Raw genomic sequence first — 15,748 nt, 5'->3', positions numbered from 1 at the left:
AAGAAGCAAACAGTAGAGAAAACAAAAGGAATAAATTTGTGAATATTGTGGGGGTAATTTGAATCCTGAGAAAGACAAGTTGGAAATGAATCTTTTTATGGTGGAGAAGTTGATGTCAAACCGGACAACCACCCTTAGTGGTCCAACCAACAAGGGAAAAAAAGTAATTCTCCTAATACTAACCATCTTACAATGTTTAACTACATATTTAATCATTATAATTAGATTAATACGAGGCTTGGTGACATTTTCAAGAGCTCAAATACTAAGCATACAGGATAATCCGGCCACAATAGAGACCTGCCATCTGTTCATCTCATTGTTCTATAAGTCGATTAATCATCGATTAACTCACGTTTTCGATCATCCGATTTCTGATTAATTTTTGTTCTTAAATCCGATTCACGTTTTTTATAACACCGTTCCATCTTTTATATTCTTTAAATTTTCTGAAAATAATATCTTATTAGTTTCCAGTTTTCAGTAATGAAAACATATAATCTATCTATCATATCGTATAAATGTAATTACATATGAATTATGATGAGGCATAAAGTATTTTAACACTATAAGTAATTAAACTGCTTTAAGTAATGTAGTTGCCTACGTTTATATATATAAAAAACTTAGAATCTATAGTTCTATACCTCCAAACAGAAAAAGAAATAGCAGAATACATTTGCATCATGCCCGCGACCCTTTTATTTGATCTTATCTTTGTATTTCAAACTTACTAGAAAATGGTTGAATTGTGTAATCTATATTGGACTGCTTGAATTTATTTATTTTTGACAGGGACTACTTGAATTGGATTTTGACTTGTTGCTAACTTAATGATTATTTTGCATTAATGATTTGATTTGAGTCTCAAGGACCATCAATTAAAATCTTGATAGTATTGTTTTCTTATTTAAAAATATTGTAATACAAATAAATAGATAATAAATACAAATATTTTAATCATGTAACTTCACAACTTTCTTCGCAACTTCTTACCCGCTCCCTCCGTCCCTTTGATTTCTATACACTTTCTTTTTCGAGATGTCTCATTCAATTCTATATATTTCAAAACTTTCTCAAAATAGTAAATTTTTATAATATAAAAATCTCAACCACCCGCTAACTTCATCTACTTTTCCAAATCTATTTCATCTACTTTTCCAAATCTATCACTTAAATATTAATGAGTCCCACCACTTTACCTACTTTTTTTTCTCTTTCTCATTACTTTACATTATTTTATACACTATTCTTAGTCTCCGTGCCAATACAAATGTATATCTCAACAGGACGGAGGGGATATATTCTTTTTAGTAGGGGTGTGCATGGTGCGGTTTGGTGCGGTTCCGGACATTAACCGTTACCAAACCGATGAATGCGGTTCGGTTCGGTTAATCATCATTAACCGAATAACCGTAACCGCACCAATTAAAACGGTTTTTCGGTTGCGGTTAACCATTAGTCGGTTGCGGTTTTTTTTCGGTTTTTCCACTATTATTTGCTACTCTTGTGCATAATGAATTTTTTTTTAAAAATATAAAATTTTCATGAACATGTACAATATGTTCGGTTACTATTTACTATTGTTTCTATATAAGGATATAGGAAACATTACATACTTTCATCTAAAAAAACCTTAATACACAATAAAAACTAAAACATACGTATTTTGACAAGAAATTAGATGATGTCAAGTCAATAAAATTACCCAAAATCAACTAATCATGAAATTCAAATAAAAAAATGTTCAAAAAGTACATAAATAAAAAAAAGTAGAATAAGTTTCATAATAAAATTTGATCAGCAGATTAACAACAAAAATATTTCTACTTTGTGGCAAATCACAATAGCCCTAGTTTTCGATCAAGCGCTCCTCCAAATATTTGGATGCCCGGTTATTTAAGTGACTCAGCAAGTATGCAAGTACGAAGAAGAACCTCCATATAAAATTAGATGTGAAATTTTAAAATGACTAAAATGCTTTATTACTATTTATATATATATATATATATATATATATATATATATATATATATATATATCGGTTCGGTTAATTTCGGTGCGGTTTTAGTATAAAACCGAAAATAAAACCGCACCACTAATTTCGGTTTTTTATCTCGGTTATTTTCGGTTTTATTTGCGGTTTGGTTTTTTTCGGTGTGGTTTTTCGGTTTTTTTAGGGTTTTTTTGCGGTTTCGGTTTTTCCTGCTCACCCCTACTTTTTAGTATTATTTGAACAGATCCAGTATAGTCCTGAGAGAGAATAGAATGCAATAGAAATTATACTTATGCATGAGTTTCATCAACAAGGGTTAATTCATAAATGTATACAAAAAATTGTTCAAAAACGTAAAATGATATATTCATCCACTTTCTACACTCGAAAAGGTTAACAAGGTTAACATATCAACCAACACAAAGTTTCTCTCAAATGAAGTAAAATCAAACCTCTGACACTTTATAAACCATCTTTTGGGCTTCCAGATGTAAACTATACTTGTGTAAGTAAAGCAGAAACTGTTCAAAGAATCATGTAAACTCGATTATCATTAGATATTATAGTACAACAACAAATACAATCATGTTGATGAGATTCTGCTTTATCCGAATATGTCATCACATCAAGTTGCACAAGATGGCCATAAACAACAAGAGAGTCAAAATCTTTGACGTGACGAAACTGTTTATTGAAGCAGCAGATATATTATGGGCGCCAACAGAAAACACCTTTCCAGACTGTTCGTCCTTCACTTTGATGCTGGAAGAGCCTGATATCACCATGAAATATAGTTTTGGAATTTACTAATAATTCGTGGATATTGTTCATAGGATATCTTAGGATTCAGATATTATGAGGGTAGTCTAGCTGTAAACTTCTTACAATATTTGATAGGTTCAGTAATTTAACGTAGCTTGTTGAACAAAAGGGATAGGAGGCCTTACCCTCTATGGGCAAAAAAATATGAATTACTTGTAGAAATAATTATTACAGAAAAGTTGTACAACTCCCCTCATTAATTGTAAATATCTATTCTGGTTGACGACATAAAAAAGAAATTTAGCAACCGATGTTATTGACGTGGCCAAGAACTTCGGGATGACACAATAAGATATGCAACCAATATAATTGACCAAGGGAGTTAAACGATTGGTTCCACTCTCAAGGCACTTTAATAACAAATTAAAGCATAATTAGCAACTGGTACTGTTTACTTATTGATGTCGCCAAGAACTTAGGATGACGCAATAAGAAATGAAGCCAATATAGTTGACCAAGGGAGTTGAACGACTGGTTCCACTCTCAAGGAACTTTAATAATAAATCAAAGCATAAAAAACGGAACCATGAAAGACATTTTCTTCAGAAGAAGGTAAACAATCGCAGTAACTAAGCATTACCAAGGTCTAAATACATCCTACACCATTTAAACAAAAGATCAAGAGCAAAGGATAACAGCATATTGTACTTACAGTTGTAGTCGGTCCATCCAATGGACTGGTTTTCAAGGTCATACACAACAAGCCTATTTGATAGTGCAACATCTGCAATTAAAATATAATGTGAAATACTGCCCAAAAATTATTAGCTAGCATTGTAGGAGATGGGAAGGTAAAAAAAAATATATATAAAATTGGAAGATACAGCTTGTATTTCTATACCCCTAACTATACTCCTCATGCATAAAAGCACTTTGGTGTTATGAGTATCAACCTCTCTTTTCCAGAATTTCATATTGATTACTTTCAATCTATGTTTTGCTACAATATATTTCTGAAATTCGGTATTCAAAAAAAAAAACAAGGTTACATGCGATAGAGTGCGCATAAAGTTTGAGGTAACCCATAAAAACATGGTTTGGAGATAAATTACGACTAGAATGCAGATCAATTACATGGCTACAATCTGAAGTTCAACATAAATCCTTTTTAAATGAGCAAGTCACCTGTTCACTTTTTGGCCCTGCTTGAAAAAAGTGCAGGTAATACTCAATTTATTCAAACCTACATATCTTATTTTAAATAACCAGAAAGACTCATTTTAATCAACTAGAAACATATGCAGAACTAAGGTAAAAATAACTCAATGGAAACAAAACAAGTATATACAAGGTTACCTCCCAAGAGAGTTAATTCCTTGCCATCCTTTGTCTGCAGGCCACTGTTCATCCAACCAAAACATTGATCATCCTGCAAAATTCATATCTCATATGATTAATTATTGGATAAAAAAGATCTTAATATGTGCCATCAAAGATAGATAGAAATAGAACAATTACAACAATGATCCATAAGTGTGTGAGAACATGAAGCTAAGGTCGATAACGACTACCTGAGTGTAAAAACACTAAAAACATAATAGGAAAGTTCTAAACAACTAAACCTCTTATAGACACTAGAGAACAAAATGTAAACCTTCTTAAACATACATACACACATACATACATACATACATATATATATATATATATATATATATATATATATATAGGGTCTACTTCAATATAAACCACTAAAATACAAACCAATGCAATTAAGTAGAATGAGAAGGATTTTATGGCTGGGGATGGACACCCAGATAGGCCTATATGGGGCCTGGTAGGGTCGGAGTGGGGCCTAGCGGGACTGTGGTGGGGCCAAGTTTTGGCTCTTAGGGCTGTTTGGAGCCTTGGCAAGGCTCTAGGGGTCCCGGGGTAAAATGAGTAGAGGCGGGGGTGGGCCCTAGATGGGTGAAGTCATATAGGAGGTGGGTGATGCCATATAGAGGATGGGTGATGTCATTTAGGGGTGATTTCTCTTGGTTCATTTGAGCAATTGCCTACACACACATATAGGCTAGTGATCAAATACAAACCAAGAGAAACTATGACATCACCCACCCCTAGATGACATCACCCACCCGAGGACCCACCTCTGACAGGAGGGGCTCTAGACAAACTCAAGAGCCAACACTTGACCCCACCCCCGCCCACTAGACCCCACCTAGGCCTTGCCAAGGCCCAACTTGGGGTCCGTTCTTCAGGCCCAAAACCTCCCAATTCTCCTGAAAGCATGGGGCTGTATTTAGTTTCCATTTAGTAGTTTGTCCTAGAGTAAGACTATATATATAATATTTGTAGCCATGTTCATCATGTGCTCAATCAAGCTCTAAATATTATGTGCTTCATTCTCTTTCATAAGTCTGCTTTAAAATTGATAGGATATTTGCTTTGGACCCAGTACAGTAAAGTAATATATGAATATGAAAGAGCTAACTCTTCTATACTTGATTCACTTAAGCATGAAGATATTTTAGGCTATCTCATGGTATCAGCTTAAACTGATAGACCATTTCAGAATCAAGAATCACTTTAGAAGAAATTTTTCCACAACAAAGGTTTATGGCACTCATGGATCGGCATAAACTAGTATTGCCTCGATCATTTCAGAATCAAGGATCACCTTAGAACAATTATTTTCGCAACAAAGGTTTATGGCACTAGCTCAAAGTGTTCATGATCTGGTTTATCTATTAATAACCAGACAAGAAATCTCAAAGAACCACAGACATTGAAAACAAGTGAGGAGCTTGTTCTCAAAACCACATACTTGGAACAGCAACCTTGATGTAACTCGAAAAAAACATCTTATAATAGGAGCCTTTGTTCTTTAAGATGTGAGAAGAAATAGAAAATCAATCGAATAACCAACCAATAATATGTCTGAACACAACAAAAGAAGATTGTCACTCTGCATAATCATTATTAGGAAAGTGTCTTCATACATCTAAACTATTTCATTACTCCACTTGTCACAATTACTAACACAACTAAAGTAATCATTTTCTTTATTCCACTTCTCCCCATTACCCCGCTTGGGGGCATGATACCAATGTTATTACTATATCTGATTTATATAAATTCGTGGAACAACTCCAGATATCACATGCTTAAATATACAAAGATTAAATGATTGAAAAACATAATGATCTTTTTGTATCAAGACACTGTACACAAATGTCGTATGCTCATGACAAAATACTTACATCAACAGCAAAAAGGTAATCATGGGGATAAACTGACAAAGAAAGTGAATCTTCAAAATGAAAGGTGACAACTGGAAAACCATCATCAACGCTGCAAAAAATCATTAATGGAGAAGAAAATACAGGCAATGTTATCGAAGGCGAGAAGAAAACAATTAACAGTGAAAAATAAACAAGACTACAATGTACTCAACATATATTATTAGAAATATGGTGCTCTACTTAATACATTTATCACCCAAACAACCCTTAGCTCATGTTTTCTCTTTCTTCATCTTCATTTTGTATATCACAAAGCATAGCAAGAAAATCAGTGGCTAACTGCAATTAACAGCAAAACTATTTTTCTGCTTTTGATGTAACCTAAACTGCTAGTGTTAAGATCATTGAGGGAACACCACTTCTCAACTTAATAACATTACCCTCTAAAGAAACTTTATTGCATGTCAAGTGTCACTCCTTCCTTCAGTATCAACAGACAATGTAGTATATATATAAGAACACACACACGCGCGCGTATTTAACAAAAAGCAAGAACAAGGACTTTTGGAGAGTACAAGGTATTATTCATCAGATGATTACTAAGCAAGCAAACACCCATCCCCAGCCCTCAATTTTTACTCACATCCCAAGAAACATAAACTATACTGCTCCTGCTAAGCTTCTTGTAATAAAAGCATATGAAAAGTTATGAATACACAAATTATTTTATTATGATACAAAAATAAAATCCAACATCTGATTCATATGTCATTAACTCTTAGGTCGCATATGAGGTAAAAGAAAGCCTTCAGTAAGATGTCTTACTTTCCTTTGTACGGAAAGCACGTGAACTGCTCCTCCAGTGTGTGAAGTTTCACATCAGGTTGCCGTGCCATTATCTATTTTGAGAAGGCAGCAAAATTGATATGCAGAATAAATTAACGGCATGCAAATATCTTGAGAAAAACTAGAAAAAAACTAAAACATATTGGAAACCTTTTTCATCATTGGCCTCAAAACTTCATCAGGAAGATAGGCCAGTGTTGTACCACTATCAATTATAGTGCCTCTGTTATCACCAGCATCAAATATATCTGTTGGAAGTTCTAGAACATCACCACCCACCTCAACTGCCTTCATAATAACATTATAATGTGGCCTAAGATAGTGATAAAACTATAATTAAAACCAGGTTCTAAGCCATACTGAGGAATGCCATCATAACTTAAATTCAATAAAATATACATAAATACAGCTAGCAGGAAATGGTAAATGAAGATTCTTGAAATAGGAAACCTATAAAGATAGTAAAAAGAAGATGAACAGTTGATGACCAAATGTCAGATTAGCTCATCAGTTCAATTTCATGAAAATTAAAAGATTCAGACAGGAACTCTCAGACAGGCGAGAAAAGAAACTCCCATTTTACAACTTTTGCAGGCCTAACATACTCTGCTTCTGGAGTACATCCCCCACACAAAAAAACAAAACCAATTTTGCCTATCAATTCCTTTTTTAACCATGTCATTAAATTTTCTTAATATTCTTAAGGACTAGGATTAGTTCAGATCACTCCATAACTTGAGCATTACTAGCTAGTGCTGCCTTCTTTCTACACAGAAAAGCAAAAGTATTAGAGAGCACTCACAAGGAAATTCATTTGTACCACTTATTATGACACTGGCCTCACCCTAAGTGTCACAAACATAAGTCACCCTATATATACAACTCAGGACGAAGTTGGAGTCAGAATTTACATTTAACCATAAAGCCTACACCATATGAAATATAGTTTTATCTCTACATAATTATAAGAAAATTAAAAAGATATGATACTTATAATAGATTAATAAAAATATAGTGTATATGACATACATATCTGGGACCAGAGGTGTCGAAGCATATTTTGGCTGTACTACTTCTCCAATAGCAAAAATACCCCCGCCATTTTTCCCATCCAAGCAATGAGAAAACACCTTTTTCACCTTCTTAGCTGAAGCGAGCTGTGATATTAGGGACGAGTTATTTTGTCCAAATCCAATTATTCCATCAACTGACTCATCAGACGAACCTAGCTCCCCAGACTGTTTAGCTCCACACCTACACGGGTCAAATAATTATTAACATGTCATAAGCATTACTGAATGAATTACACCATGGAGATAAATTGATACATCATTCAAACTCGGCACCATTGCACCTAAATAACTGATATATGCATACACACCACAAACACTGACATGAAATGAATAAAACCCATATAATGACAAGCAAACTGATGTCGGACATGTGAACTGTATTTATGTTATTATTAGTACTATCCCTTAACCCATGCGAAGCACGGGCAACTATATAGTTCAAAATTTATTATTTAAAATTTAATTTTCAAGATTATTTTATTATTTGTTTGATACTGTTGGATGTCATAATTTTTTTAATGGGCAATGATAATGAATTGAAATTTGATTAGATCATACCAGCCGTTTGATTGTATTTACTCTTACAAATTTAGTTTTTACAATATTTTTTTATATTGTAAATCGGTATTATAAACAATATATATTTTTATTATCTACCTACAAATGTTTTTCTAATATAAATATGCGATAACGTGTTTTTTGATTAATTTTAAATCATATATATCATATTTCATATTTCTTCTTTTGTGAGGAAAATTATATTAGTTCCTTGTATAGAAATCATGTTTGTCTTGAAATACATAACATTAGAGTTAAAAATAGTTACATGATTTGTGTTTGTATTGAAGTAAAATACATTAGAATTAAGAAGAGTTACGTGATGATTTGTTTTAATAAGTAGAATACGTTATAACTAAGTAAGATACTGTTTATATAATTACTTATCATTATTTATTTATTTAAATAGAGAAAAGGGTCATTTGGGAATGACCAAACCAAACCAAATTTTAGTAGTACAAATTATACCCATGTTGGCTTATTATAGTATAACATAAATAGTATAAATTAACCTGTCAAAACTAGAGAGCAAGAGTGAAAACTCACCCAAAAGTCACACTCCCATTCAGGACTGTAGATTGAAAATCTCCGGATGCACGATTAAAATGTACACTATCTTTGACAAAGAAGCCTGCGGTAGAGCTTCCATCTCCGTAAGTGATAGAATACTCACAAAGCCTTCCAACCGAGCAATCAGAATATGAGGCCTTTAATACATCAGTGCAAAATTCCTGATCGCAGGTGACGGGTGTTCCAGTCGAAGAACCCTTTGGATCATAAGTAGCCAACTTAATCTGTTGAAGAATAGCATCATGAAATTATATAATATTCCTCTGACTTACAAACCAGTACAACAATGTTTCAAAAATTAAAAAATATCCATAAATTTTGATTAAGCTTAGGAAGATGCATACACCAAGCTTGGTATCCTTAGGACAATTGTTGCAGCCAGCACAATTCACCCAAAGAATGTCACTTCCTGTGTCAACCTGGAGGTGATAGTCTTTTGAAGGAGTTCCAATGCCAATTTTTGTGTAGAAGAGCCTACACAGAAAACAAAACAGTTAGATGCTACAACAAATATCCATTGTGTAAAATATGCATCGACATCTATCAAGCTCTCCGAGAAATGAGGCTGGAAAAAGTGACCGCTTGTGCTTGTGTGTCCCATGGCACATAAAATGTACTGAAAGGGCATTAAAACTTTACAAATTATATATCTTTAACATTTTACAACCTATACCTCCAGCCTATTCTACAAAAAAAAAAAAAATTAAAAAAAAAAACATAACCATTTATGAGTTGTCAGAAGACAAAAAGTAATAAATACTCCCAAACAAGTACACCAGTACATATAAGACCCTGTCAGTACCAAAAGAATCACATACAAGCAAATTTACAACACCATTTAAGTAACTCACGAATCTTTACAGTACTGAGTACACAACCACAACAATTACACAAGAACACAAAGAATTACTCTAGGCGAACAAAAATTTCACAAATTATACAGTTATTTAAAAACAAGGGAAAATACATTTTACAGAGATAGAGAGGGGAGGGAGAGAGAGGGAGAGAGGGAGAGGGAGAGGGAGAGAGGGGGGGGGAGGGAGGGAGAGAGGGGGGAGAGAGAGGGGGGGGGAGGGGGGCAGAGAGAGAGTTAGGAACAAACGATGAATCACCAGCACGGCCTTTGCCACCAAGAGGAAGATCTATAGCAGCAAGCATTCTAGCATGTCTTCTATGATCATGAGCTCTCAAAGCACTCAAAGATCTTTCCCCACGCGCACCAAACTTATGCTTCACCTCAAACACCACATTCCCCTTAGCCCACCCCAACTCACACACCACCAACACTAATACGAATATCACCTTCTTTCCCAGATCCATCTCTAATTCTTCAATCAATTCTATACATACACATATATCATATCATATAAATGGGTCTGTATGTATAGAATCAACGATTGATGAATTGAGAAAGAAGGTTTTTGAATTTTTGGTGAGATGGGGTTGCTTAGGTCGTATCGGTGGAAGATGGGTCAAAGTCGGGGAGATGAAAACAGAGTGAAAAGAAAAAGAACGATGAATTTAACGGCAAGAAGACAGGTGCTTGTTAACAAACCAAAGTGTACTATGTTTATTTTTAGTATATACTGTGTCACGCGTTAACAATTTCATTATTATCATTCGAGTTAATTGCAATTGGCACCCTTTTGGTTTCGGCTTATTGCACAGTGCACCTAATAGTTTTGTAAAATACACTTTGTATCCCCAGACTTTTAACCCGTAGACACTTTGCACCCTTTCCGTTAAATTCTGCCGTTACCGTTAACTTTTGCAGGGGCATTTTGGGAAATTTAATTATATTTAATTAAAATCAGACCTTTATTTAAATTTTTTGACCATCTAAACGATATTTTTTGGAAAAACTTGAAGAACGAAAGTTGTAGAGAATAAAAAGATCTTCTTAGAACTATAAGGTTCAAAATTTTCGTAATTCTAATATTTAATTGTAAAGATATTTAATTGTTTCATAATTTTTAAGTTCTAATATTTTTATTTTTGAATAAGTTGTTATATATTTTGGTCGGAAATTATGTCATAATTGGGTTTAGTTCACCCACACATTTTCTTTTTATTTAATTTATCATTCTTATGTTTCTCTTTGCTTGCTTTGATTTTCAGGAGCTTGGAAAGAGATTTTACGGGTTTTCTTTTCAGACTTTAAAGTCTTATAATCTAAACGTCCGGATATATCTTTGCGTATCTTTCGGTTAGATGATAAACTTTATTGAATGAAAGTAATCCCTGATGCGGCTTATTGTATCTATGATACAACTCATCTACGAGTATGTAGATCCTGACAAAAAAAAAAAAATTGAAAACGCTCTTGTAAATATCAATTTATTTAAATTCGAATTAAAAACCGTCTTGTAAATTTCCGATACTCAAGTCTCTAGCACTTGGTGCATTGTCCTTAAGGCTAGGGCTGTTCACGAACCGAGCCGAGCCGAGTTTTGATCGAACCGAGCCGAGTTTTAATTTTTTTTCTGACGAGTCGAGCCGAGCCGAGCTTTTTTATCGAACAAAAATTGTGTTCAAGCTCGGCTCGTTAACTAACGAGCCGAACACGAGCTTGTTCGCGAACAAATACAAGCCGAGTCGAGTCGAGTCGAGTCGAGTCGAGCCGAGCCAGAAAAAATTAAAGACAAACCGCTAGTTGACTCTTAAAATAGCTAACCAAATAATTTTAATTTTTTTGAAACTTTGTTTATATCACTAAAATGTATATATGTTAACATCCATACGGTTGGATCGGTAAGAAATATTTTTTAAAATATTGAAACACTATATTAGGATTAAACACTAGTTAGCGGTACTAGTTAACCTTTTACTTGACTGTTAAAATAGCAAACCATATAAAATTATTATTTTCCGAAATTTTGGTTACATCACTAAAATATATATATATATATATATATATATATATATATATATATATTAATTATATGTTGAATTTTGAGTTCAATAACATATATAAATTATAAAAAAAAACCCAAAAATTTTGCATTTTTTCGAGCTTTAACGAGCCGAGCTCGAGCCGAGCGAGCTCGAGTCGAGCTCGAGCCGAGCTCGAGTCGAGCTCGAGCCGAGCTCGAGTCGAGCTCGAGCCGAGCTCGAGCCGAACATACTAAAAGCTCGGCTCGAGCTCGTTTACTTAACGAACAATTTTTTGTGTTCGAGCTCGAGCTCGTTAACTTAACGAGCCGAGCCGAACGAGCTCTTAACGAGCCGAGCTCGAGCTTGTTCGCGAACAGCTCGGTTCGTTAAACAGCCCTACTTAAGGCGCATTATATGATTTATAAACATAAATGATTAAAGAATATCAATCACTTTGATTAAAACTATAAGCTAAAGATAATTATCATTATAAAATCTAAAACTGAAAACTAAAAATATTAATCATTATAAAATCTAAATTCGAAAATATGGACATTTACATGTTTATAAGTGAGAAAAAAGTTTTAGTTTATGTATTTTGATTTTTTTTATCTTTATAATATATTATTTATAAATTTTTTAACATAATAAGATATTATAAATCATTTTTGAAATATAATATTTTGTAGAATAAAATATTAAAAATAAAAATAAGTCAAACTCAGGCATATAACATTATAACTTCTTTACATAAAAAATACAAATAAGTGGAATAAGTTAAAATCTGAATCTATGTTAGAAAAAAGATATAGATAATTTAAATGAAAAGAATAGTCCGCAAGGTTGATTCAGCTGGTTAAAAGAGAGGACTTGTATCTTCTTGGTCGACTCCCGAAAGGTGAAGAACCTGTCGCTTAAGTGCGGTTTATCTTGGTTCATGTGGTTTGCAAGCTATTACGTGAGCTCGTGGGTTTACTTAGTGCGCATCCAAAAAGTAGCGGCTGCGGGTTTCAACATTAAAATAATAATAATAATAATCGGGGTTTAAGATTTGAAATGATGTCATGGCTTCTATATCACTTAAAGCGGTAGATTATATTATATTTTTTTGCGTAATTATCTTTAAAATATCATTTAAAATTAAAGTCGTATTTATTGCAAAACACCTTTCAATATTATGTATTCATTTAATTTTGGCAAGACACTTAATTTTTTGTTTGACATTTGAACACCAATATTTAAACACCACTAATTATATTGTACCATACTCTCTCTGTTTTTTATTATTTGACGTTTTGACTTTTTACACACACTTTTAAGTCCTTTAATCGGGTAGTTAAAAATATTATTTTTTAAATTTTCATTTTTCGAATAAAAATATATAATCAAACTTTCATACACAAAAAAAATCAATCAAAAATATTTTTAACTACTCGGTCAAAACACTTAAAAATTTAGGGAATACTATTTACCTTTTTTTCTAATTTGTCTCTATTTATTATAAAAAATAGTGCCGACCCCGATTTCCCGAATGGAATTAAACCGGGTCGGATCTAAAAACATACTCCCAGCTTGACAAACCCCTCACCACCTCTCTCACACAAACACACAGTTGTTGAAAATGGCATCCCTCTCTCTCCTCCGCATCGCCAACCCGACCCGAATCCCCACTCTCCCCCACCCCCTCCGCTCCACCCTCCCCACCCCAACTCTCCGCCGCTTCACTCCCCACCTCAAACCCCTCAAAATCTCCGCCTCCGCCTCCTCCACCCCCGTCCCCGACCGCCTCATCTCCGCCGCCGCCTACTTCTTCCCCCTCTTCAACGGCCTCCAGTACGGCTCCTTCCTCTTCCAACAATACCCACGAATCCTGGGCCCCATTCTGGGCCCCATCCTCCCCTTCTTCAACGCCTATCGCTCCATTCCCTACGCCAGCTACGTCGCGTTTCTTGCGCTCTACGTGGGTGTTGTGAGAAATGAGGGGTTTAGTAGGTATGTGAGGTTCAATGCGATGCAGGCTGTGGTTCTTGATGTCTTGTTGGTTGTGCCCTTGTTGATTCAGAGGATTTTTAGTCCCGGCCGGAGTGGAATTGGGTTTAATTTGACGGTTATTGGGTATAATTTCTTGTTTTGCTTTGTGGTGACTTGTTTTGTTTATAGTTTGGTGCATTCTGTTTTGGGGAAGACGCCGTATTTGCCCTTTGTTGCTGATGCTGCTGGACGACAATTTTGAGGGTTCGGATGGTATGTGGTGTTTCTAATGAGGATAGTTTAATCGCGAAAGTATTTGTTTCTTACTCAGTGTGTAATTGAATTATGATGGTTAATTTTAGTGGTATTCTATATTGACAATGCGAGATAGATAACTGTAAATGCTCATGTCGTATTTGTTCACGGTGCTGTGTTATAATGTTTCGTTATAATTAATGAGTTAGTCTTGAGGGAAACATCTCTCTTCTTCCTTTAGAGTAGATGTAGATTTTGAAGTCTAAATTTTTGGCTTCGAAGAGGCATTGTTTTAGGGATGCTTTATCTCAATATCTGTAGGATGTAGCCTGGATTGTTTTCTCATTGAGAACTGAATTCTTGCCTTCTTAGAGATCATGACTTATTTGCTTATATTGTCGTGTGATCACCATCTTCCATTAACAGTGCAATTTTTTTGGGTATGGAATAACTTTCAAGTACCTATATCATTAAGACGTACTTTTAATTTCATGAACCTAGCTTACGGGACTGCCATGTCGATTTTTCTAGAGGAACATGATTTTCAAGGTTTACATCTGATTATATGCAATTTGTTTTTATAGTTTTCTAGAGGAAAGGTTATACCTTTCTGCTGTTTCTTACGTTAATTGATCCGTCTTCTAGTTACCGAGGAGTGATAGCAGGTGATTGAAACCTTTTTTGCTGCTTAGTAGCTACTTTTTACGGACTAATGCTAAGTTGGCTAGTAATGATTTTAGTATCTGTACCTGGCTAATGGGATATCTGGTATTTCTTATCTTGTTCTCTTATGTGGAAGTAAATGTACATGTGAGGTCCCATGACGTGGTAAGACATATAAAAGGGGTTACCTTGTCGTATATTCGGTGTTTATTCTTCTGGAAAAGTAAATGTAGATTGATGGAAAGTAGAAAGGAAGGTTTGAACCCGTAACCTTGTTCATTAGCAATAAGGGGGAAGGAACCTAGATGTTTCAGTTTGAATATGTTTGGGCATTCTCGAGTTACAAGTTCTAGTGTAATTCAAGAGAGCGGCCACAACTAAGGTGGTTCTGCTCATGACCGCTTCCATGCGTGGTGCCTATTTTGGTGAACGAAGGTATGTAAAAGACATCTTTCTTATTTTTGAATACTTCCACTCTCTTTTCCTCTTTTTTTCTATATAATTATTTTTATTTTTCTGCCAGAAGTCCTTTAATTTCCTGGAAATGTCATGACCGTAGACCAGGCTAACAAGAACAAATTTAAACATTGAAGCTAATTTTGGACAAATATGCTGATAGAAAAGTAACTAAACTTGTGAGCTCTTTTTTATTATCTGGGACAGTTGCACATATCTGGAACTATAAAGAATATATATTAAATTATCAAATTAAAATATTGTCATATCTTAATCAACTAAAAAACTGTAAGCAAATGCATTAATTCTAAGAGATCATCATAATGCAAAAATATACTAAATTAGAGCTGACTAATATGTTTTGATGTAATTAGTTTAAATTATGATTTCACCAATATAAATAGTAGATGACACATATCACTGCTGGTTAAAATAATATGTATCTTTTAAGCAAGCTAGGTTAATAGTTTAATAGATGA

The 15,748-nt window shown here is 34.2% G+C and overlaps 2 protein-coding genes across 2 annotated transcripts; one reads left to right on the top strand and one right to left on the bottom strand.

Moving 5' to 3' along the window:
• Window positions 1–2,518: 2,518 nt before the first annotated feature.
• On the bottom strand, window positions 2,519–10,635 carry LOC108201808 (aspartic proteinase 36). Its single transcript, XM_064079952.1, has 10 exons — window positions 10,153–10,635; window positions 9,395–9,524; window positions 9,027–9,274; window positions 7,879–8,103; window positions 7,000–7,162; window positions 6,829–6,902; window positions 6,022–6,112; window positions 4,115–4,187; window positions 3,471–3,542; window positions 2,519–2,768 (listed from the first exon to the last, which is right to left on the bottom strand). Exons 1-10 carry the CDS (start codon window positions 10,368–10,370, stop codon window positions 2,617–2,619), a joined length of 1,446 nt encoding a protein of 481 aa, XP_063936022.1. The 5' UTR covers window positions 10,371–10,635; the 3' UTR covers window positions 2,519–2,616.
• A 2,862-nt stretch (window positions 10,636–13,497) lies between these two features.
• Window positions 13,498–14,318, top strand: LOC108201826 (protein TIC 20-II, chloroplastic). The gene has a single exon (XM_017370136.2). The coding sequence runs from the start codon at window positions 13,546–13,548 to the stop codon at window positions 14,155–14,157; it is 612 nt and encodes a 203-aa protein (XP_017225625.1). The 5' UTR covers window positions 13,498–13,545; the 3' UTR covers window positions 14,158–14,318.
• Window positions 14,319–15,748: the final 1,430 nt, after the last annotated feature.

Source organism: Daucus carota, chromosome 1, assembly GCF_001625215.2.
Source record: "Daucus carota subsp. sativus chromosome 1, DH1 v3.0, whole genome shotgun sequence".
Lineage (NCBI taxonomy): Eukaryota > Viridiplantae > Streptophyta > Magnoliopsida > Apiales > Apiaceae > Daucus > Daucus carota.
Note: the sequence above shows the minus strand (reverse complement) of the source record. Positions and strands in the feature narration are given on the sequence as shown.

Coding starts and splice junctions, on each gene's coding strand:
- LOC108201808 (XM_064079952.1), bottom strand. CDS start 10,370: ATGGATCTGGGAAAGAAGGTGATATTCGTATTAGTGTTGGTGGTGTGT. Junction 7,163..7,878: donor ACACCTCTGGTCCCAGATAT/GTATGTCATATA, acceptor TCACTATCTTAG/GCCACATTATAATGTTATTA. Junction 6,903..6,999: donor TGAGGCCAATGATGAAAAAG/GTTTCCAATATG, acceptor TTCTCAAAATAG/ATAATGGCACGGCAACCTGA.
- LOC108201826 (XM_017370136.2), top strand. CDS start 13,546: ATGGCATCCCTCTCTCTCCTCCGCATCGCCAACCCGACCCGAATCCCC.